The 22,928-nt window shown below is 44.1% G+C and overlaps 1 protein-coding gene across 3 annotated transcripts in view; it reads left to right on the top strand.

Annotated features, from left to right (window-relative positions):
- The window catches only part of ARNT2 (aryl hydrocarbon receptor nuclear translocator 2), a 147,014-nt gene that overhangs the window by 32,266 nt on the left and 91,820 nt on the right, over positions 1–22,928 (top strand). For 2 of the 3 annotated variants that reach the window (XM_088656510.1, XM_035131344.3), the window contains exons 3-5: positions 2,922–2,969; positions 11,957–12,170; positions 15,247–15,460. In XM_088656510.1, coding sequence (XP_088512636.1) covers positions 2,922–2,969; positions 11,957–12,170; positions 15,247–15,460 — 476 coding nt within the window. Of the gene's footprint in view, positions 1–2,921; positions 2,970–8,749; positions 8,792–11,956; positions 12,171–15,246; positions 15,461–22,928 lie in introns of all 3 variants that reach the window. The other variant, XM_088656511.1, reaches the window with a different exon arrangement.

Raw genomic sequence — 22,928 nt, 5'->3', positions numbered from 1 at the left:
CAAAAGTCTTAAAATGCATTATACATGCATTTTATTTATTTATTTTGCACTAAACTTTCCCATCTTGTGTTTTGTTGAGGAAATATAAATGGATAGGTCTAGATTCTTCATGGTAAATCAATGACATACAGTGAAATATAATTGAGGTAAGGAGGATATTGAAGATGAAAATAAACGATGCTGTGAATATGATGGTCGAAAGAAGCAGTGTGACTTAAAATTATATTGGGTTGGTTCATGTGCGAAACCAATTTCACTTTTCAGTTTGCCAAACTGGCCACTGGATGTCACTGTTTCTTCACCAATATACATACAGTCACAGGTTCCCACCGAGGAATTAAAAGGCTTTTTTTTTAAAGAGTTTCATTTGATGCAGAGTGTCATTTTCTCTCTCTGTCAAGGAAAATATAAATGATGGAATTGCAAACTGTGAGCATGATCTAGTTGAAGTTTCAAGTGCTTAAAGGCAATATAAATCATTGTGTGGTAACAGCGTGTTGGACTAGGAACAGGAGACCAGGGTGCAAATCCCAGCTCAGCCATGAAGCTCATTAGGTGACCTTGGGCCAATTACTTTTTCTTAGCCTAGCCTACCTTGCACGGTTGTTGTTAGGATGAAATAGGGGGGGGGGAACCATGTACACTGCCTTGAGTTCCTTGGTGGGTGGGGGGAAGGGGGTTTAGAATATGAATTTAAAATGAATGATGAATTTAAAAAATAAACCAGGGTAGCATAATTCTTAAGACAGCCTTCGCCAACCTGGTGCCCTCAGACATTTTGGACTGCGACTCTTATCAGCTATACTGACTGGGGCTGATGGGAGGGAGTTATAGTCCCCCCCCATTTTTTTTATTCATTTTATAATAACTACATATAAAATCATACACAAAAATACACAACAAGCCAAAACCAAAACAAAACTAACAAACAATACATAAAAATTCTTATCATTTCATCCTTTTTCTTAACCTGTTTATTAGGTGACTTCCTCGAGTCCCCCCCTAACTGAATTTCAAATTTAATCATCTTTAGCAGTTAACCTAAATTAAAAAATCAAACCATAATCAACATTATATCCTTATCAAAAATTTCTCTTTTTAAACCTCCTAATATACTAAAATGCTAAACAAAATTCCTACTTCCACTCCGAAAGCCTATAACAGCTTCCAAAAATATTCCAGATTTTCAAATATTACAATATTTTTTCAAATATCATTTTGATTTCTTCCAATCTTCTTCCACCGTCTCTTCTTTCTGGTCGCGGAGTCTCCCAGTCAGTTCGGCAAGTTCCATAAAGTCCGTCATCTTCATTTGCCACGGAGGGATTTATATTTCTAAAGCACTTAGAGGGCACCTGGTCAGCGAAGGCTGGCCTAAGTGTTCCTCGCTCATATCTTGCCTTGGCAACGGCGGGTTATGGATTCTGATCTCCATATGGCTGCAAATGTTTCCCTGCAGTTATAAACCGCACAGCATTCTGGGAGTTACAGTGGTACCTCGACTTACGAACGACTCGACAACCGAATTTTTCGACTTACAAGCGGGGCAAATGGCCGCACGCTTACGAATTTCTCGACATCCGAATGGAAACCGCGGCGGTTTTAGATAAGGTTTTTTCGACTTACGAATTTTTTGATGGGGTTGCTTTGACTTACGAATTTTTCCGTTTCCAATGCATTCCTATGGAAAATCGCGTTTCCAATGGCGCTTTTCGACTTGCGAATTTTTCGACCTGTGAAGGTGCCTTCGGAACGGATTAAATTCGTAAGCCGAGGCACCACTGTATGTCTGTTCTTAAACCCTTTAGAATCCATAGGAGGCAACATCAGCAAAAAAAAAAAGTGTACATGGATGTCAGAGTTTTTTTTGGGGGTTCTTGGAGTTCTTCCACGAAAAGTTAAGATATTCCGGATGGTGACTAGAGAGCAGAAGAAGAGTTCATTGACTAGATCGTGAGGAAAGCTGTAGGCAAAGAAACTGGTCCGGGAGTTCAGGTCCGGGTGTTACAGGGAACCAGGCAGAGGGCCTTCTCGGTAGTGGCGCCCGCCCTGTGGAACGCCCTTCCATCGGAGGTCAGGGAGCTGAACAACTACCTGACATTTAGAAAACACCTAAAGGCAGCCCTGTTTAGGGAAGTTTTTAATCTGTGATACTTTAATGTATTTTTGTATTTGTTGGAAGCCACCCAGAGTGGCTGGGGAAACCCAGCCAGATGGGCGGGGTATAAAATAATAATAATAATAATAATAATAATAATAATAATAATAATAATAATGGGGCCCAGAACTCCCTAAGAAGGATGCTCTGGGGCCTGCACTGGCCATGTGCTTGGACATACCAAGAGTCTAGGTCAGTGTTTCCCAACCTTGTGCCGCCAGATGTTTTGGGACTACAACTCCCATCATTCCTGACCACTGGTCTTGCTAGCTAGGGATGATGGGAGTTGTAGTCCCAAAACATCTGGAGGCACAAGGTTGGGAAACACTGGTCTAGGTAGAGCCAAACTCCAGGTGGGAGCTGCTGACCAGCTTTTCAGCAGTTTCTTCCTCCTTCCTTCTGGGAAGTTGGAAGTTGGAAGCAGGAACTAAAGAAACATGGGAAGGTCATAGGTGGTCTTAGAATCCTGTTTTTGGAAACTGGGCTGAGGTAGAATGATTCCTTTTCACGGCCATGCAGTATCCGTTTCGAATTAGTTCATTAAAATGTGGCATTTGGATAATCAAATCTAGCCCAGTCTTTTCTTTTCCTTCCTTCTTTCCTTCCTTCCTTTTCTTAAGGAAGCAGCACTAGCAAATAGAAAAAAAGGGGGAGAAGGGTTTTTCCAATATCAAAAACCAGAAACCAGGCCACATTGAAGCCGTTGTTTCTTTAAATCAGAAAGACTCATTCAGAAAACTAACCATTTATTCTTTCCCCCCAGGATGGAGTTTGATGATGAAGATGGTGAAGGACCCAGCAAATTTTCAAGGTGAGCTTGTTTTTCTTGAAGGGTTCCCAAAAGGGACGTGTTAGTGGAGGTAGCAAACAAACTTGGATTATTGGTCTGTCAGGGTTGTTGCTGAATTTTTTTACACTTAATAATAGGGCTTGCAATTGAAGATGTCGTCGCCAGGCAGGCATATGAGATTTAATCCATCAGTTCTACATGTGAGAAAACAATGCTTCAGTGATAGATCACCTGTTGTGCCATGCGGATGATCGTAGCTGGATGAACTAATAGTCTGTCTGAGTCTCCCTATATTCCAGATAATTCTGAAGCCAAAAGTGTGCCCTGCGGTATTGTAATTGAAACACCGCTCGGGGTTTGACAACTTTTAAAAATTAACGCAAATTCTGGATGCAGGCTTACAGGCTAAAGATTTTGAGACCATGCACTCATGTTTTATGGCAGACATTCCCTTAAAAGTGACATTCCCATTTTCCTCATACGTGTGCCTCTTCTGAGGGAGTACTTTTTATAAATCATTTAAAACTTTGGGAACACCTTATGGCAGCTATGATACCACTTTAAACAATCATGCCCCCTCCCAAGGAATTCTGGGAGATGTAGTTTGTTGTTAGGGTTGTTAGGGAATCTCTCTTCCTAGCAAAGAGCTACGGTTCCCAGGGTGGTTTAACAATCAACCCCTCTTCATATGGAACTCAGGGAATTGTAGCTCTGTGAGGGGGATGGGAGGGGCGTCTTAACAACTCTCAGCATCCTTAACAAACTATAGCTCACATAATTCTTTCAAGGAGGCCATGGCTGTTTAAAGCAGTATCATCACTCTTTAAATTTATGGTATAAATGTGGCCTTATTTTACAAGGCTGTGAGATCAAACACCACCCACTCAGTGGTCAAATGATCTCACTGCCCTCCCATCAGATGTCAAAGAAATCAACAACTATCTGATTTTTAGAAGACATCTGAAGGCAGCCCTGTTTAGGGAAGTTTTTAATATTTGATGAATTATTGTATTTTAATCTATTGTTGGAAGCCGCCCAGAGTGGCTGGGGAAACTCAGCCAGATGGGTGGGGTATAAATTATAAATTATTATTATTATTATTATTATTATTATTATTATTATTATTATTATTACAACACAGCTTATAATCGTTAATCTCATTTAGGCATCTCTTTGGACATAAGGACTGCTTATATCAATCTATATTTTTGAATTAGAATTAATGGAGTATTCTCATTGTTAATGTCCGCTGGCAATGTTTCCATCTTTCAAATCATTTTTTAAAAACTTACTAGTAAAAACGATTTCAGTGGTACCTCGGTTTAAGAACAGCCTGGTTTAAGAACGATTTGGTTTACAAATTCTGCAAAACCGGAAATAGTGTCACAGTTTGAGAACTTTACCTCGGTCTAAAAACGGAATCCGAACGGTGGAAGGGCACCGACGGAGGGAAGCCTTGTTAGGAAAAGCATGCCTTGGTTTAAGAATGGTTTTGGTTTAAGAACGGACTTCTGAAACGGATTAAGTTCATAAACCGAGGTACCACTGTAATCATCCATTCAGCATCGCATCCCTATTTTTTATTTCATTAGAGAATTTTATGCCTCTCCAATTTCAAGACAGAATAGCTCAATGTAGTAGGTTTATTTGGATACTAGAATAATTTTCCTATGCTTTGGCAACCTACAGTGCTGCAGTGTAGTGAAAGTAAATCAGAATGACCAGGGGTTGTCTTCTGTAATATGTCAAACTTTGTAAGCTTTTATTACTGCAATTTTACTGCACTGTCATCGCACAACCTGAGACAGCAGTTTCTCTTGAAATGAATGGAATGACAAAGTAGCATTTATCTTAACAGCTTCCCGGGAGCTCTTAGATCCATCAGGTGCATGCAGCGTTAACAACCTCTTGACTGCTATTTTTTAGGCTCATGTTTTTGAATTGCTCAGTGAGTCTAATTGCAGCATCATGGCAAAATTCGAAATGTATTTAAAGCACTATGGCTTTTGTTTTCTTTTTAATAAAAGGGGCTATGGATAACTTTTGTACCGTATGTTGAAAAAAATCACTAATAATAATAATAATAATTGTTGTTGTTTAGTCGTTTAGGCGTGTCCGACTCTTCGTGACCCCATGGACCATAGCACGCCAGGCACTCCTGTCTCGCACTGCCTCCCGCAGTTTGGTCAAACTCATGTTCGTAGCTTCGAGAACACTGTCCAACCATCTTGTCCTCTGTCGTCCCCTTCTCCTAGTGCCCTCAATCTTTCCCAACATCAGGGTCTTTTCCAAGGATTCTTCTCTTCTCATGAGGTGGCCAAAGTATTGGAGCCTCAGCTTCACGATCTGTCCTTCCAGGGAGCACTCAGGGCTGATTTCCTTAAGAATGGATAGGTTTGATCTTCTTGCAGTCCATGGGACTCTCAAGAGTCTCCTCCAGCACCATAATTCAAAAGCATCAATTCTTTGGCGATCAGCCTTCTTTATGGTCCAACTCTCACTTCCATACATCACTACTGGGAAAACCATAGCTTTAACTATACGGACCTTTGTCGGCAAGGTGATGTCTCTGCTTTTTAAGATGCTGTCTAGGTTTGTCATTGCTTTTCTCCCAAGAAGCAGGCGTCTTTTAATTTCGTGACTGCTGTCACCATCTGCAGTGATCAAGGAGCCCAAGAAAGTAAAATCTCTCACTGCCTCCATTTCTTCCCCTTCTATTTGCCAGGAGGTGATGGGACCAGTGGCCATGATCTTGGTTTTTTTGATGTTGAGCTTCAGACCATATTTTGCGCTCTCCTCTTTCACCCTCATTAAAAGGTTCTTTAATTACTCCTCGCTTTCTGCCATCAAGGTTGTGTCATCTGCATATCTGAGGTTGTTGATATTTCTTCCAGCAATCTTAATTCCGGCTTGGGATTCATCTAGTCCAGCCTTTCGCATGATGAATTCTGCATATAAGTTAAATAAGCAGGGAGACAATATACAACCTTGTCGTACTCCTTTCCCAATTTTGAACCAATCAGTTGTTCCATATCCAGTTCTAACTGTAGCTTCTTGTCCCTCATAGAGATTTCTCAGGAGACAGATGAGGTGATCAGGCACTCCCATTTCTTTAAGAACTTGCCATAGTTTGCTGTGGTCGACACAGTCAAAGGCTTTTGCATAGTCAATGAAGCAGAAGTAGACGTTTTTCTGGAACTCTCTAGCTTTCTCCATAATCCAGCGCATGTTTGCTATTTGGTCTCTGGTTCCTCTGCCCCTTCGAAATCCAGCTTGCACTTCTGGGAGTTCTCGGTCCACATACTGCCTAAGCCTGCCTTGTAGAATTTTAAGCATAACCTTGCTAGCGTGTGAAATGAGCGCAATTGTGCGGTAGTTGGAGCATTCTTTGGCACTGCCCTTCTTTGGAATCGGGATGTAGACTGATCTTCTCCAATCCTCTGGCCATTGCTGAGTTTTCCAAACTTGCTGGCATATTGGGTGTAGCACCTTAACAGCATCATCTTTTAAAATTTTAAACAGTTCAGCTGGAATATCATCACTTCCACTGGCCTTGTTATTAGCAATGCTTTCTAAGGCCCATTTGACTTCACTCTCCAAGATGTCTGGCTCAAGGCCAGCAACCACACTACCTGAGGTGTACGAGACCTCCATATCTTTCTGGTATAATTCCTCTGTGTATTCTTGCCACCTCTTCTTGATGTCTTCTGCTTCTGTTAGGTCCTTACCACTTTTGTCCTTGATTATGGTAATCTTTGTACGAAATGTTCCTTTCATATCTCCAATTTTCTTGAACAGATCTCTGGTTTTCCCCATTCTATTGTTTTCCTCTATTTCTTTGCATTGCTCATTTAAGAAGACCCTCTTGTCTCTCCTTGCTGTTTTTTGGAAATCTGCATTCAGTTTCCTGTATCTTTCCCTATCTCCCTTGCATTTTGCTTGCCTCCTCTCCTCCGCTATTTGTAAGGCCTCGTTGGACAGCCATTTTGCTTTCTTGCATTTCCTTTTCCTTGGGATGGTTTTCGTTGCTGCCTCCTGTATAATGTTACGAGCCTCCATCCATAGTTCTTCAGGCACTCTGTCCACCAAATCTAAATCCTTAAACCTGTTCCTCACTTCCACTGTGTATTCATAAGGGATTTGATTCAGATTGTATCTTACTGGCCCAGTGGTTTTTCCTACTTTCTTCAGTTTAAGCTGGAATTTTGCTATAAGAAGCTGATGATCTGAGTTACAGTCAGCTCCAGGTCTTGTTTTTGCTGACTGTATAGAGCTTCTCCATCTTTGGCTGCAGAGAATATAATCAATCTGATTTCGATGCTGTCCATTTGGTGATATCCATGTGTAGAGTCGTCTCTTGTGTTGTTGGAATAGAGTGTTTGTGATGACCAGCTTGTTCTCTTGACAGAACTCTATTAGCCTTTGCCCTGCTTCATTTTGAACTCCAAGGCCAAACTTGCCAGTTGTTCCTTTTATCTCTTGATTCCCTACTTTAGCATTCCAGTCCCCTGTAATGAGAAGAACATCCTTCTTTGGTGTCATTTCTAGAAGGTGTTGTAGGTCTTCATAGAATTGGTCAATTTCATTTTCTTCAGCACCGGTAGTTGGTGCATAAACTTGGATTACTGTGATGTTAAAAGGTCTGCCTTGGATTCGTATCGAGATCATTCTGTCATTTTTGAGATTGCATCCCATTACAGCTTTTGCCACTCTTTTGTTGACTATGAGGGCCACTCCATTTCTGCTACAGGATTCTTGCCCACAGTAGTAGATATGATAGTCATCCAAACTGAATTCGCCCATTCCCTTCCATTTTAGTTCACTGATGCCCAGGATGTCGATATTTATTCTTGTCATCTCATTTTTGACCACATCCAGCTTACCTCCACTCATGGTTCTTACATTCCAGGTTCCTATGCAATATTTTTCTTTACAGCATCGGACTTTCCTTTCGCTTCCAGGCATATCCGCAACTGAGCGTCCTTTCGGCTTTGGCCCAGCCGCTTCATCAGCTCTGAATCTACTTGTACTTGTCCTCCGCTCTTCCTCAGTAGCATGTTGGACGCCTTCCGACCTGAGGGGCTCATCTTCCAGCGTCATAACTTGTATATGCCTGTTGTCTTTGTCCATGGAGTTTTCTTGGCAGGGATACTGGAGTGGCTTGCCAGTTCCTTCTCCAGGTGGATCACGTTTAGTCAAAACTCTCCACTATGACCTGTCCATCTTGGGTGGCCCTGCATGGCATAGCTCATAGCTTCTCTGAGTTATTCAAGCCCCTTCGCCACGACAAGGCATTGATCCATTATTATCCATGAAGGATAATAATAATGGATAATAAAGGATAATAATAATCCATGAAGGATAATAATTAAAAGCTTCCCTAAACAGGGCTACCTTGAGATGCCTTCTAAAGGTCTGGGTCTAATGCCTATTGTGGTCCGATAGAGCACTATGTCGGCTACCTCTGGTTTAAATTAACCACAGTTCTCCACGTTTTGACGTAACAGGGAACTGTGGTTAGTTTAAAAGTGGAAATGAATCTGCCAATTTACATTTCATGGTTGCACTAGAGGAAGGAGTGTGTAAATCTGAGACTGTGCACACAACGCTAAAATATGGTTTGCCATTACATTTTGAAGCAAGACAATTGCAAGATTGCCAGATGTGTAAATAATAATAATAATAAATTTATGATTTATACTCCACCCATCTGGCTGAACGTGAGTACATTGTGATATCTTTGTCATGCTTGTCCTCTGTAACCCTATTTCTTTATTATGTTGTTTTTTTTTCTTTTATAGGTATGATGATCAAATATCTGGGGATAAGGGAAAATACTCAAGGTAGGCGTTGAGAGAACAGTGAGGGAGAACCCTGTCTTATAAGAGAACCAAGCTTTTCAATTAAAAATGAAGTTGTGAACAAAAACAAGCTAAAAACTCATCTAGCAACACGGATAACTGCCAGAGCATATATTGGAAGGTTAATAATTGTAATATACAGTCAGAAAATGATGGATGTAAAAAAGCTGGGATAAATAGGGGGACAGTTGGGAAAGGTCTGAAGATCAGTTGTAGAACAGTAGAAAGTTCCTGGTAGCTCAGTTGGTTAGAGCATGGTGCTGATAATGCCAAGGTTGCAAGTTCGATCCCCGTTTGGGACAGCTGCATATTCCTGCATTCCAGGGGGTTGGACTAGATGATCCCCAGGGTCCCATCCAATTCTATGATTCTCATGGTATGGCTGGGAGTGAACCCTGTCTGGAATCCTGGAGAGCTGCTACCAGACAGTGTAGAGCTAGATGCACCAGTTTTCTGTGCTGAGCAGGATCTCACTTACTGCCACCCAGTAAGTGAATAGTTAGCCTAGCTTCTTCTTGCTTGCATCTTGCGAATCACTTTCCCGCCACTGTCTAGACCCGGATAAGCAATTTTGGGGAGGCACAATGATTTTAACATGAAAGGCAGCGCGTAGGAAACTGTGTATGGAACCATGAGCAGCGTGTCTGGGATCTGCAGCAAAGAGGTCACTGCAATATCTAAATGTGTCTGTGCTTTCAGAAGGTGGGCTCTGGGAGATCTCTGCTATCGAGGGAAGGGTAAAGAGGAAGGGCTGTAGTTCAGTGGCAGAGCGCTTGTTTCCCCAGGGGGTTGGACTCTGAGAGATCTCTATTTGGAACCCTGGAAAGCCATCGCCAGTCATTTTAGATAGTGTGGTGCTTGATGGACCAGTGGTCCAACTTGTTCCTTGGTTGAGGCATCACTCAATGCTCGGATGCCATCGATGCAATCAAGCGGTCTTGCTCTGCAGAAGGGGTTTGGTGAGAGGTAACTACCATGCATTCTGGGTGTTTAAATTTAGGTATACCAAGGGATTAATACCTCTCTGATACCTCTCACAACTCTCTCTCCCATACTCATCTCTCATCTCCACACACCACAGGTACCCTTTCAGCGTAATGTGCTAATGCCCTCTGTGATATATATGTTTTTAATGCCTTCAGAACATATATTTATAGAAAATTTTTGTTTGAACTCTCTTGTTCTCCCTGGAAGGATTCTATGTTTAAAATCTGGCAGAAATTCTGGAGTACGTTTTATCCTTTCCTCCCCCATTTTATAGCTGCCCCTCACTTAAGTTCTTGGAACAAAATGCAAAAGGTGTTTTAGCAATTTTAGAGTAACTCCCCCCCCCAAAATATTATTGGTCCTGCCTCTCTCCTGCAAAGAACTTACAATCCAACACATTTATTAACAAGATACAAGTTTGAACATCATAATCTGCGTGGCTCTGGGCACGTGCCCATTTTGTGTGATGGCACAAACAGCGCAAAATGTGTGATTAGGTGCAGAATTGTGCTTCCTGAGAAAGGGCAACGCCTGAATAAACCTTGCAAGCTGAAGGGGTGATGAGATAAAGATTTCCAGTCTTGCTTAGATTGCCTGGAGTTTCACCACTTTCCATAATTTCCTGTCCCTTCCCAGTGATCTGCAAAACTAGAATGGATTATGCAACTAAAATATAAATAAAATCTACTCAGTTGTATAATTTATGCATGTTGCAGAATTTGACTTTTCATATTGCATAATTTATTTTTCATTTGAGCTATTTTGATACTGCTTAATCACTGAATTTCTTATCTGGGTTATCTTGGGGCAGTTAAAAAATAGCATGGAGTTCACTTTTACTTTCAACATAATATTTCTTTGAACTGATGTAAGGTTTCGCTGGACAGATTGGCTCAAGTATTTATAAGTGTTTCAAAGCTTCATTTTCAGCTTTGTAATCCTACAGCTCTCTTTGAAACCATTGGTTCCCTTCTCTCCCCACCAGCTCAGATTGGACTTGAAATGGTTACGTGACCCAAGTGTTCACCAATTTATTGTCTCAATGTCGAGCTCTGTGTTTACTTCAAGGCACGCATGGAGCTCCCCGGCCTGCAGAGACCCACACCATTCACTTCAGTGGAGGAGGAAGATCTGCCCATGCAAATAAATGTGAACGTGGATCTACTTCCTCCATTAAAAAAATCAGGCTTTGTGGACGGGGGGGCTCCATCCGTGCTCCTGTGCCTGTAAGAAATCACTAGGCTTGGGGTTGCTTGCCTTAGTTTTCCCAAAATGCAAAATGAAAGACAAAAAATGGAAGACCTTGCTATGCGCTTCGAAAGCCCCTGAGTGAAAGGAGCCCCGATATACGTTTTGTTTTCTACCAACATGGCATGGCTGGGACAGGATGGGACATTGACCTGTGATGTGGGGGAGGGAGGTGCAATGAATCTCTCCCTCTTGGTGGAAATTGGACCACCCATTGCCAAAGGTCCCTCTGGTCCCCAAACCATTGCTTATTTTTGTATGAATGGATGGCAGCCATAAGAAGGCTATAACACAGTGGTGGTGAACCTATGACCCTGCACAGCTTCCATCATCCCCAACCATTGGTCATACTGTTTGGGGCTCATGGGAGCTGAAATCCGGCACCACCTGGGAGACCACAGCTTCCCCATCTCTGCTTTACCAGGATAAATGCAGGGCCATCACTGGGATGGTGCTAAAGCTGCCTCAACGTGGTGTCTTCCAGATGTTGTTGGATTCCCAGCCAGCATGGCCAATGGTAAGAGTGGTTTGGGAGCTGTAGCCTACCAACATCTGCAGGGCACCTGGTTGGGAAAAGTTGCCCCAGCCTAGGGTTACCCAACCTTGGGTCTCCAGCTGTTTTTGGACTACAACTCTCATCATCCCTAGCTATCTGGAACAGTGGCCAGAGATGATGGGAATAACTCGAGACCCAAGATTGGGAAGCTCTGCCCTGGCCCATAGAACATATTTGGAACCCCTCCCGACACTCTGCGTAGCCTTGTCCTTTTGGTTCTCCGTCTCTTGGCCATGCTAGAGTGTGACGCAACCCTCCCACGTGCTCTGACTATTGTAACGATTTCCAAGCACTGCATCTTTTACCGACAGCATCTCGCTTTCTCTCTCGGTTTGCTCCTTCTTATGTGCGTTTAGGGAGAACCATAGTGAGATCGAGAGACGCAGGAGGAACAAGATGACCCAGTACATCACCGAGCTCTCTGACATGGTGCCCACCTGCAGCGCCTTGGCGCGCAAACCTGACAAGCTGACCATTCTCCGCATGGCAGTGTCACACATGAAGTCCATGAGGGGCACTGGGAACAAATCTACCGATGGAGCATATAAGCCTTCCTTCCTCACTGAGCAGGTGGGTGGCTTTTTTGGGGGGGGAAGCCGTGGCCCTGAACGAAGGGGTGAGAGCCTTCAGTACAGTTTCACACTCATGGCGGCAGGTATCTGTTTGCCACCAATGGAGACGCGCAGTCAAAGGTTGCCCCATTTTGACTGCACTTCCCCAACGGGGTGGCACATCTAGACTTCTTGTTGTGCAGTGGGTGGGAACTGGCCTTGGAACCCCTGCACCTTTCAGTCTCCGGTCTACTAGTCTTTCCGTCTACTAGTGTGATGCAGATGTTTGCCGTGCTTGGGGATGGTGTGATGCGCAACACACAGCTGCCACGGAAAATGTCAGCCATGGACCGTATCTGGTGTAGCACCAAGTTCAAGTGACTTAGCGATTTACCTCTGCTGGTGTGAAATGTTTTAAGCTAGCGGAACGTCATTGTGCAAGAGAATGCCGGTAGTTTCGTCGCGAAATAGATTGTGCAATCCGTTGCACGGCAAGTTTCCGTGTGTGCCCTGTTGCATTTGGTTCCCCTGTTGCTCAGTGTTGAAATTCACCCGTCTGCTTGTGAATGAGCCCTTGCACTAGCAGAGAACATTAGATACAGGCCCATGTGCCCCCGGCCCTCTCCTGTCTAGTATTATTCGTGTCATGGCATGCCTTGGTTTCCTTGCTCCATGGAATTGTATTTGAGGGAGCTGGGGGAGAGAAGTCTACATCAGTGTTTCCCAACCAGTGTGCCTCCAGATGTTTTGGGACTACAACTCCCATCATTCCTGACCACTGGTCTTGCTAGCTAGGGATGATGGGAGTTGCAGTCCCAAAACATCTGGAGGCACACTGGTTGGGAAACACTGCTCTACATCACTGCGATGTTGCATTGCGAGGCGATTTGTACAAATTGCAAAGGATAGAGGGATGATCATACTTGGAGTATACAGTAGTAGGTTCCAACTCCTAGGAGAGCTGACTGGCTGGTTATAGGGCCATTGCCTTGTGTTGTAGACTTCTGTGAGGCTGGATGTACTGCGAGGAGCTCCTTCCCTTGAGTCAGAGGATGGTGCCAGGGTGGATCCCGAATAAGGTACTGGCAGTTCTCCCTGCAAGGAAGTTGCCTGAACCTCATCAGAGTCCTCTGCCGCATGCTGCAAGGGTCATGAGAATGTGTAGCCCCAGACGTGCACTTCCTGGTTTGGCGGCATATGCATAAAACAGCTTAGTCTGCATTAAAAAACATAAGGTAAAATGAAGGGGACTTTGTGTGCACGTGGGACGTAACACACCTGCTCCACAGTTGTGGAATACTCCCTTCCTCTGCAGACACATGTCAGCATTTTCAGAAGCACCATTAAAAAATCTTTGTCGTTGCGGCAAGCTTTTGGTTGCTGTGGGTTGAGCTCGAATGAGTGCCACCCTTTTCATATTAGTTTTAGTTTTGTTAGTGTTACTGTGTTATCGCTAGTTTTGGGAAATGGCTTCTGCATAGTTAAGTCTTTGGTTGTCTACTTCAGAGGTTTTCATCCTTTTGGAGTCCATGGCTCCCTTGACCAGCTTTCTGCGGCACCCCTGTGGGGCTCAGGAGCCCAGTTCTGCCACCCATTGCGTGCAGAACGGGCAGCCTCTCACCCTTTTTCAAAACCCTTCCCTTATGGAGGGTTCCCTCAGCCTCCTCTCCCCCGTCCTTGGGAGTCCTCTGGGCAGCCGCAGCTGCCACCCCAGTCTCCGAGCAATCCCACCCCACCCCAAAGAGAGGTGCCTCCTTACACTGCCCCACAGGGGTCTGGGAAGCACCCCCATGCCATCTCCAGAGGCACCATTCCTTGGTAGCTTGTAGCCAGGGCTGCTGCAACAAACAGCTGTGCAAGCCTTTGGGAGGTAGAGACACAACAGGGCATCAGAGGAGGGAGGGAAGGAAAGAGGGACAGAGGCTGGTGTTGACTACGGCACCCCTGACCATCATTCAAGGCACCCCAGGGTGCCAGGCACACTGGTTGAAAACCACTGGTATACTTCTTCATCCGTTGAGATCAGTAAGGTAAGCCAAACATATATGTGACTTCATCTGTGGCCCAGAGTTATCTCCCCTGCATTTGATCCAAATGAAAAGATTGTATATGTGTAAAAGAGTGGGGGTTGGGAATGCCACAGGTAAGACTAACCCCAGTTCCAGATTTGCACATGATAGCAAACTGTGGTTAGCTGGAGACAAAAGCTTATGATTTCCTTACAGAAGGGGAGGCGAGGGGGAGCTCATGCATGTAACACTAAACCATGGTTTAGCAGAGGGATGGCCCACCAGATGTTGCTTATTTTGTAGCCTTTGACTTTTGTGAGGCCAGGAATCCATCATAAGCTGTTTTGGTTGGAGCTGAAGCAGGTTTGTTTCTAACCACATCTGGAGGGCTGCAGATTCCACCTATCAGTGAGTTAGCATTATGACCAAACCAAGATGCCGGGCAAATTCACACAATCCAATCCTGACTTAATAAGCCAGGGTATAAATGAATAGTGTTCAGCTACATGCAGCTACATACCCATGCCCAAAGAGTCCTCCTTTCTTCAAGTGAACAAGCCAGGATTCTGCTCTTAACCACAGTTTCCTGTTACATGTGTAACCAGAAACTATAGCTATTGGCTTACAGGCAAGCCAGCACATTACATTTGAAACGTGACTTGATATCCTGACTTGCTGTTGTTGTTGTTGTTGTTGCTATTGTTATTAGTATGATTAGTATTTCTATACAGCTTTATGTTTTAAAGAAAAAATCTCAAAGCTGTTTACAACACAGTAAATTTCCATGAGCACAGCTGCTGTGTTGGGTTCCACTGTTTATCCACATTAATACTTGTCCTTGCAAATGTGGACAGGGAATATTGAATGCAGCCCAGTGAACAGGAATGACAGACTGAATGTGGGTAAAACTAAACTCCTGCAGTTTTATCCAAATACATTGTCCGACAAAAGCCGGCCTTTACTAATGGAAATGAATGCAGTATTGAAAAGAAGTAACACAAAAATATGCACTCCTGTTAAAAACTGCTTTTCATTTATTTATTCTTGCTCCCTAAATTACTTGTTTCTTCTCCTTTTCTCGGCAAGGAACTGAAACACCTCATCCTTGAAGCTGCAGATGGCTTCCTCTTTGTTGTTGCTGCTGAGACAGGCCGAGTGATCTACGTGTCTGATTCTGTCACTCCTGTTCTCAACCAGCCCCAGTCAGAGTGGTTTGGAAGCACTCTCTATGAGCAGGTTCACCCCGATGACGTGGAGAAACTGAGGGAGCAGCTCTGCACATCCGAGAACTCAATGACAGGTCAGCTGTTTCCTTGAGCTGCGCACCTATCGCTTGGCATTCCAAGCAGTATAAAGTTTTTGGCTATTTTCTGCGTGATATTCCAGCGTGCTCGGGCATCTTTGCTTTGAATGTTGCCGGTTTTTGAAGGGAATTTTCAAACGTTCCTTGGGCACTATTCACAAAATGGCGGCCGTGAGACTGTGACCTAGTTGTTATATAAGGCCGTCAAGGTTTCCTTTTATTGGTTTCTGCAGCGGCTGTGGTTGGTAACCAAAGCTGATGACCACCATTTCTTAGTTAGGATAAAATGGAAAACTATGATCGAGGCTTCCTGATTTAATTGCTGCATGTGTACAGGCACGCTGTGTGTAAACAAAAGGTTTGTGCATGATCGCTACTTACTAAGCCGAGATATTATCGTCTGAACCAGCTTGTTCACACTTTTAGAGAAAGAAAATGCTCAAAAATGCCACTTTTCTTTGGAAGAAAAAGCAGATGCAGGGCCCTGATCCAGAGCATGCCTGTTTCAAGGTGTGACTGTAAATTGAAGATACTGTATTCTTCGTCTGCCCCACACACTACCCTTTGGCCACTGTTGCTTCTCACCAGGGCGTAGGCAGGGGGGTAGCTGCCCCCCCTCAATCAAATAAATCAATAAAAATACTTAACTAAGGTTCTTCTCCTCTCAACATGAAGCCTGCTGCCCCCCGCCCCCCCCCCCATAAATCATGGCTATCCCCATGCTTCTGGCCTGCATCTCTGCTGTCTTCCTCTTTGTGGAAATTTAGATAATTGGCTACTTGGGCTTCTCATCTCCCTCCCCTGCCTCTCTCTCTCTGTCTACGGTCAGTCTCCATCTTTTCTGATAGAACCACATTTTATTTTTAGACAAGCAAGTTGTTTTGTGGGGTTGTTGTTGTTGTTGTTTTTAAGTGTGAGTAATCTAATGTATTGTTTGCCCTTAAGAAGGGGGACAAGATAGGCCTGTTCAAATTGGCCTTTTCTTCTGTGGTTTTGATGGGAAATTCAGGTCAAGGAGGACAAAAAGGCAGCCTGACATTTCCTTTCTGGTGGCTTAATGCTGATGTAGGTAGTTTATAATAGCTATCCTTTTTATCTTAGCCACTGTCTCGAGTTTATTTTGGCTGCTGCCTTCCCATCCACTTGGCTCTGTGACTGAATTTCCATCTAATTGTGTTTGTGTATGAGAGAGAGTTTGTCTTTCTAGATCTGTGTACATGTTTTTCGTTTCTGTTTTATGATTCCATATTCTGTTTATGGGTTTAACTTCCTTTTCCTTATGATTGTGACCTTGAACTTAGTCTGTTTTTTCTCATATATATATATATATATATATATATATATATGCTGTAAAAATATTCTTTCAGGCACTTATAAAAGGGCTTGAAAAGATCTAATTCTTGGCAATTCAGATTCGCATGTGGCTCTTTGGCAGCGTAAGCGTTCCTGCTCTTCGCTATGCTGTATATCTTAACACAGCCTTTGGTTTTCTTCTGTGCTTCTGTTCATTTTATTTATTGCATTCTTTCCTCCAGAGAGCTTAAAGCCGTTTACGTGGTCCTCATCATTCTCATATTGTCTTTGCAACAAGCCTTCCAGGTAGGGTAGGCTGAGAGAGAGAATGGCTTGGCCCAAGGTCACTCATTCCGCTTCATGACAGGGTTTGAAACCTGGGTCTGCCCAGTCCTAACCCTTCACTCTAACCATTGCACCACACTCTTCTCCCCATCCATGCTGTGTACCACAGGCTGTCTACAATGATATACCACCAGCTAAACATCACAATATACTGATACAGTGGTGCCTCGCTAGACGAATTTAATTCGTTCCACGGGTCTTTTCTTATGACGAAAAATTTGTCTAGAGAATCCCATAGGAATGCATTGAATTTTTTTTTATTTTTTGCCCATAGGAACGCATTAATTGAATTTCAATGCATTCCTATGGGAAACCACGATTTGCTAGATGAATTTTTCATAAAACGAATTCGTCTAGCGAGGCAAGCTCCGCTCGAAAAATCCTTTCGTTAAGCGGAAATTTAGTTAAGCAGGGCATTTGTTAAGCGAGGAAAAACTGTATATCACAATGCCTGAAATAAGGACGGAGCTATGTCGAGGCGTTGGCTGGCTTCATGGTTTGTACCACATTGTGATTTTTGCATAGCACACAGACATCATGATTCGCGAAATACTGCCAGGTCAAAAACTATGAAATTGAGATCATGATAATGGACTTTCAATGGGTTTTGGACGATATATCGCCCAGCCCTAGCATATTCCTGCATTGCAGGGATTTGGGCTAGATTATCCTCAGGGTCCCTTCCAACTCTATGATTCTATGAGAGAGACCTGGAGGGCCACATTTCTCCCCCAGGCCTTAGCTGCCAAGTACCCCGTTTTTCACGGGAAACCCTCAGATTTTAATCCGTTTCCCACTGTTCTCCCGAATGGAGAAAAATCCCGGAAATCCCCCGGATTTCCTACCAGCCAGGGAGCCTCCATTTTGGGTGCTGCTTTGCCCATGTGTGGACACCGGAAACAGGGCAGAGCGGCACCGGAAGTCACTTCTACGCATGCCTGGCGGCCATCTTGGTGGTGGCCGCATGTCGGCGGCCGTCACCAAGATGGCTGCCGCCATGCGGCCACCACCAAGATGGCCACCGGGCATGCATAGAAGCGACTTGCGGTGCCGCTCTGCCCTATTTCTCTACGCAACCTCCGGTGCCGTGCTGCTGCTGATCCCACATTTTTCAGCAGGAGACTTGGCAGGTATGCCCCAGGCCTGAGGTTTCCCATCCATGTTGCAGATTGTGCTGGTCCCTTACTGCATCATCCCTGATCTTTGCCATGCTGGCTGGAGCTGATGGGAATGGTCGTCTTAACAACAACTGGAGGACGACAAGTTCCCCACTCCTAAATTAGAGTTTCTAAAATCCCCTTTCAAAGTCTTCTGAGCTTGTGCCCACCCATCTCCTCACTTACGGTCAAATTGTGCTTCATGGACGGAGAAATCTGACATTACACTGAGTCGGGTCACTGGACCATCTAGCTCAGTGTGGTCTACAGCTGGCTGGCATAGCTGCCAAGTTTTCCCTTTTCTCGCGAGGAAGCCTATTCAGCATAAGGGAAAATCCCTTTAAAAAACCGCGGCGGACAGGCTGACATTGCTGCTCTGAGAGTGCGAAGCTGCGAGTCTGGGAAGTGGAGGTGGCCAATTCTTCAAAGAACATTCAGCAAATGAATAGACTGTGAGTAATTTGGATTCTTTGGAATGTAAATTAAGGCAACAATTTGGACCTGGGAGAGAGGGGAAAAGAGGAAGCCACCCCCCCCCTACGGTAACATAAGAGACAGTAAACAGAAACCCGAAGCCGTAAACAGAAGATTTCAACTTAAAAGGATTCCTCAAAGGCATCAAAGAGAATCTCCCCTAAATGCAGGGTAAAAGGGGAGAGAGACTGTGGTTGTGATTGCCCTGCAGAAAGAAGTTAAGACTAAGAAAGACCTTTCTGTTCCTCAGGAGCCGGCAGCCCAGACAATCCAGTGAGTTGATCAGGATTTATAGTTAAATTCTATTTCTATCTTTATCTTTATCTCTGGACTTTTTGGAAATTCTTTTTTGGTTTATATACTTTTGAAATGTGAGTTCGAACTTTATTTTTAAGAATGCAGCCAGCTTGTTAAAATGGAGTCGAGAAAATAGACTGCGATTATATTCCACCCCATGTGACAAGTTTTGACCTTGACAGGACTGAACTATGTCAACAAAAAGGTACCCGCCTGAGTTTCAGCGGACTGTTTTGACCTTAATGTGGGAAGCAAGAATAGAACTATGTCAAGAGGAGACACAACGGCAAGTGTTACAGCAACAATTCCAGATGATGATGGCAGAATATGATTTCTTAGAAGATGAAGCTTTTGAAACTGAAGAAGACGAATGTGAGAATGACAATGATGAGGACTGTGATGACTTAACACAAAATGAAGCCCATCACGAAAAAAATGATGATTTTACTCTACAAAAAGTTGGATGGAGTGCCTCCCCTTCGAGGGGGGCACGATTGGACTTACTGGAACTCCAGAATGACCACAGGGAAGAAGGAAAAATTAAGCAGAGAAGAGAAGAAGCTCAGGGGTCTGATATGGAGGCCTGGATGGCAAAAGACTGTAAACAGGGGGTGGGGTGAAGGGAAAGTGAAGTTGTGATTGTAAGGATGGGTTAATAGGACTATAACTGGACTGCTGACTATGGAACCTGCTGGATTGGTGGAGTGGAGCCGGTACTCGGGGGGGTGTAAGGTTAGTTTGGGAATAATTATAGGTTTAAAAAGTGAATTGATTCTGGAAAAAGGTGAAAATATGGAGGCCTATAGAGGGGTAAAAATTAGGCACGGGAAGAAAAAATGGGAGTTTGATTTCTCAGTGATTGGACAATAGGCGAAAATGATAATAGTTAGTTTAAAAGTGGTACAAGATATAAAGGTGTATGTTATAAAATATGAACTATGAAACTGTTGAAGATGATAAATAAGGGAGGAAAACCGGGGAAGGGGGGAGGGTGGGGAAGCCCACAAAATATGGTTTAACAATTATGAATTTAACAATTATGATGAATTTTTTTTTGTCTTTTTTCCTTTTTGTCTTTTTTTCTTCTTCTCTTTTTTCTCTTTTTCTCTTTTTGTATTCTCTTTTTTTTTGGTATGACAATAGATGGTTGGATGGATGAACTCCTGCGTACTGCCCTGGTTCACTGGAGCTCCCTGGTGGCAGGGGGGGGCTTCGGGGGCAGGGGAGGGGGAGGAGGACAGAAACCCAATCATAAAATGGACCACTTCTGACTGTTCACCTGCGTGGGATACTTCTGTGGCAGGGGAGGACCCATGGAGGGGGGTGGGAAGAAGGTGGAAAAGGTGTATATGTATGTACCATCTTTTGTAATTTGTAAAATCAATAAAAATTATGTTTAAAAAAAAAGAAGGGATAACTTGGCAGCTATGCTGGCTGGCAGCAGCTCTCCAGGGTTTCAGAGAGGCGTCTCTCCCAGCCCTACCTGGAGATGCCTGGGATTGAACCCAGGACCTTCTGCATGCAAAGCGGATGCTCTGCCACTAAGCTATGGCCCGTTCCCTTTAGACTCCATCATCTCAGGAAGTAGGTTTTGTCGGGAGCACAGTGGAAAAGACCTACTTGTCCTTTGGGGCCCTGTCCATCACACATGATGTCCACTTAAGCCTGCCATTGCAGTTGTCCAGAGAGAATGAAACCTTGTCCCAGCATGGCTCTCGTGGGCTAAAGCGGCCGGTTTGGGGGAAACTGCTGAAACATTTAAACGGGTAGTATAAGCAACTGTTTCATTTTCTACTTCTATGGTTTGGCAATCTTTGGGAGAGCAGTGGGGTTAACGATATCAAATAAAATGGTTTGGGGAGGAACGGAAGGGAGAGCTACATGGATGCCTGAACTCGGAACTTTGGCAAACTATTTGGGCAGCCCCTGGGCCTTTCTCATACTTTTTGTTTTCCAGGGAAACCAGTTTTGTACTGAAGAAAAGGTCAGCAGAAGCCTTGAAAGAAGAGCATGTTGTTGTGTAGCCAGCTGTTTTGTTTGGCTTTTGGCTTTTTTCTTTCCACACACACACACACACACACACACGTTCCGTTCTCCACAGGCTGCCGGAAACTTAAATGTGCTCAAAGGGTTCTCAGTGACTGGCAGCTATTCAGGATATAAAGGCCATTCAGGGAACCAACTGGGTTCAGTTTGGGGTTTTCTTCTTCAGTGCTTTGACGTGGAACCTGAGAAGGCATGTCCCAAGTGCTGTAGAGAATGGAACTGTTGGTTATTTTATTTACAGTCTTGCTCTGCCACTTTGCTATGGCCCTTCTGAACCTTAGACATTTTGCATGCAATGAAGGTATCCTGCCCCTGAACAATGGTCCTTCTCTTAAGCCAGTACCCTGAGCCTTCCCCCCCCCCCCAGATCTTCAGCAAGAGGAGAACAGTTTGTAAGGCTTGGAGAGAGAATATATGTGAAGCACGTTGAGGCAGGTAGCATAGCTCAGAAGTGAAACGCGTTTCTGTGTGTTCCGGATGTGTGTTTTAAAAGGAATTCTTACCTTCAGCCTCTTTTGTTTATGAAAAAATCCAAAGGCAGCTTATGGTGAAGTTAAAAACAAACAGTGGGTGCCACCACCGAAAATGTCCTGTCTCAACTACCTGCTTCCTTTACCACAGCTGGTGGTGGGAATGTAGAGCAGAGACTCAGAAGATTTGAATATGTAAAGGAGTTCCATGAGAAAGAGATGATTCTAGTAGGCTAGGGTGGGGAATTTGTGGCCGTCCAGATGTTGCCAGACTAAAATTCCCCATCATCCCTGGAGCTGATGGGAATTGTGAGTTTAACAACATCTGGAGATCCACAGGTTCCCTGTCCCTTACTAGGCTAAATGGCAATTCATCCACCTGTGCAAGACAGCTACTTCCATATTCTTCTAGGACATACCATGTTGAGTGTTCTTTTATAACAGGCTAGTGTCAGTTGCTGGTTTTCAAGGACTGATGGGGGAAATAATTCTAATCCATATTAGGTAAAGGTAAAGGGACCCCTGACCATTAGGTCCAGTCGTGACCGACTCTGGGGTTGCGCGCTCATCTCGCATTATTGGCCGAGGGAGCCGGCGTATAGCTTCCAGGTCATGTGGCCAGCATGACAAAGCCGCTTCTGGAAAACCAGAGCAGCACATGGAAATGCCGTTTACCTTCCCGCTGGAGCGGTACCTATTTATCTACTTGCGCTTTGACGTGCTTTCGAACTGCTAGGTTGGCAGGAGCTGGGACCGAGCAACGGGAGCTCACCCCGTCACAGGGATTCGAACCGCCGACCTTCTGATCAGCAAGCCTAGGGTCCATATTAGTGTGCATGATTTATGCCATCTGGATTAATTTTGGAGGAGAATAACGTGGGGTTTTTTTGTGTGAACTCTTCCCCTAATCAAGCTTGTGGCTTTGTAGTGTCTCCCTGGAGAAATTTTGATAGGTTTAAGTTTCAGGGAAACAGTTGATCAAAGATGTAAAGTATCTGCGCCTTTTTCCTATTGTGCAACTGAAAAGCATGACTAAGCAGATTTAACCAATCTTGTTTTGCTTGGCACGAGCCTGATTGCGCTCCCCATTCACAGCTATTTTGTGAGGAGCTATAGCAGGAAATAAGCTTTTATAATGGAAACAGTGATAGAGAGTGAAGACTGGCTTGTTTTGATTAGACGCCTTTTATTGAATTAAAGAGCATAAGTTCTGCAGTGACTTTGCACAAAAAGCATTAGACTGTAATATTGGAATCTGAGCCTTGTAAAACAGTAGGGAGTTTGCAGAGATCTGGACAAGAGGCGGGGGGAAACCTTCCATTTGGAAGCCATGAGAACTGCAGATGTTGATAGCTTCAACAGCTGCACCCGGGTTCAGTTTTA

Source organism: Zootoca vivipara, chromosome 13 (assembly GCF_965207765.1).
Source record: "Zootoca vivipara chromosome 13, rZooViv2.hap1.1, whole genome shotgun sequence".
NCBI classification, from domain to species: domain Eukaryota; kingdom Metazoa; phylum Chordata; class Lepidosauria; order Squamata; family Lacertidae; genus Zootoca; species Zootoca vivipara.
This window is presented reverse-complemented; position numbering and strand designations above follow the sequence as displayed.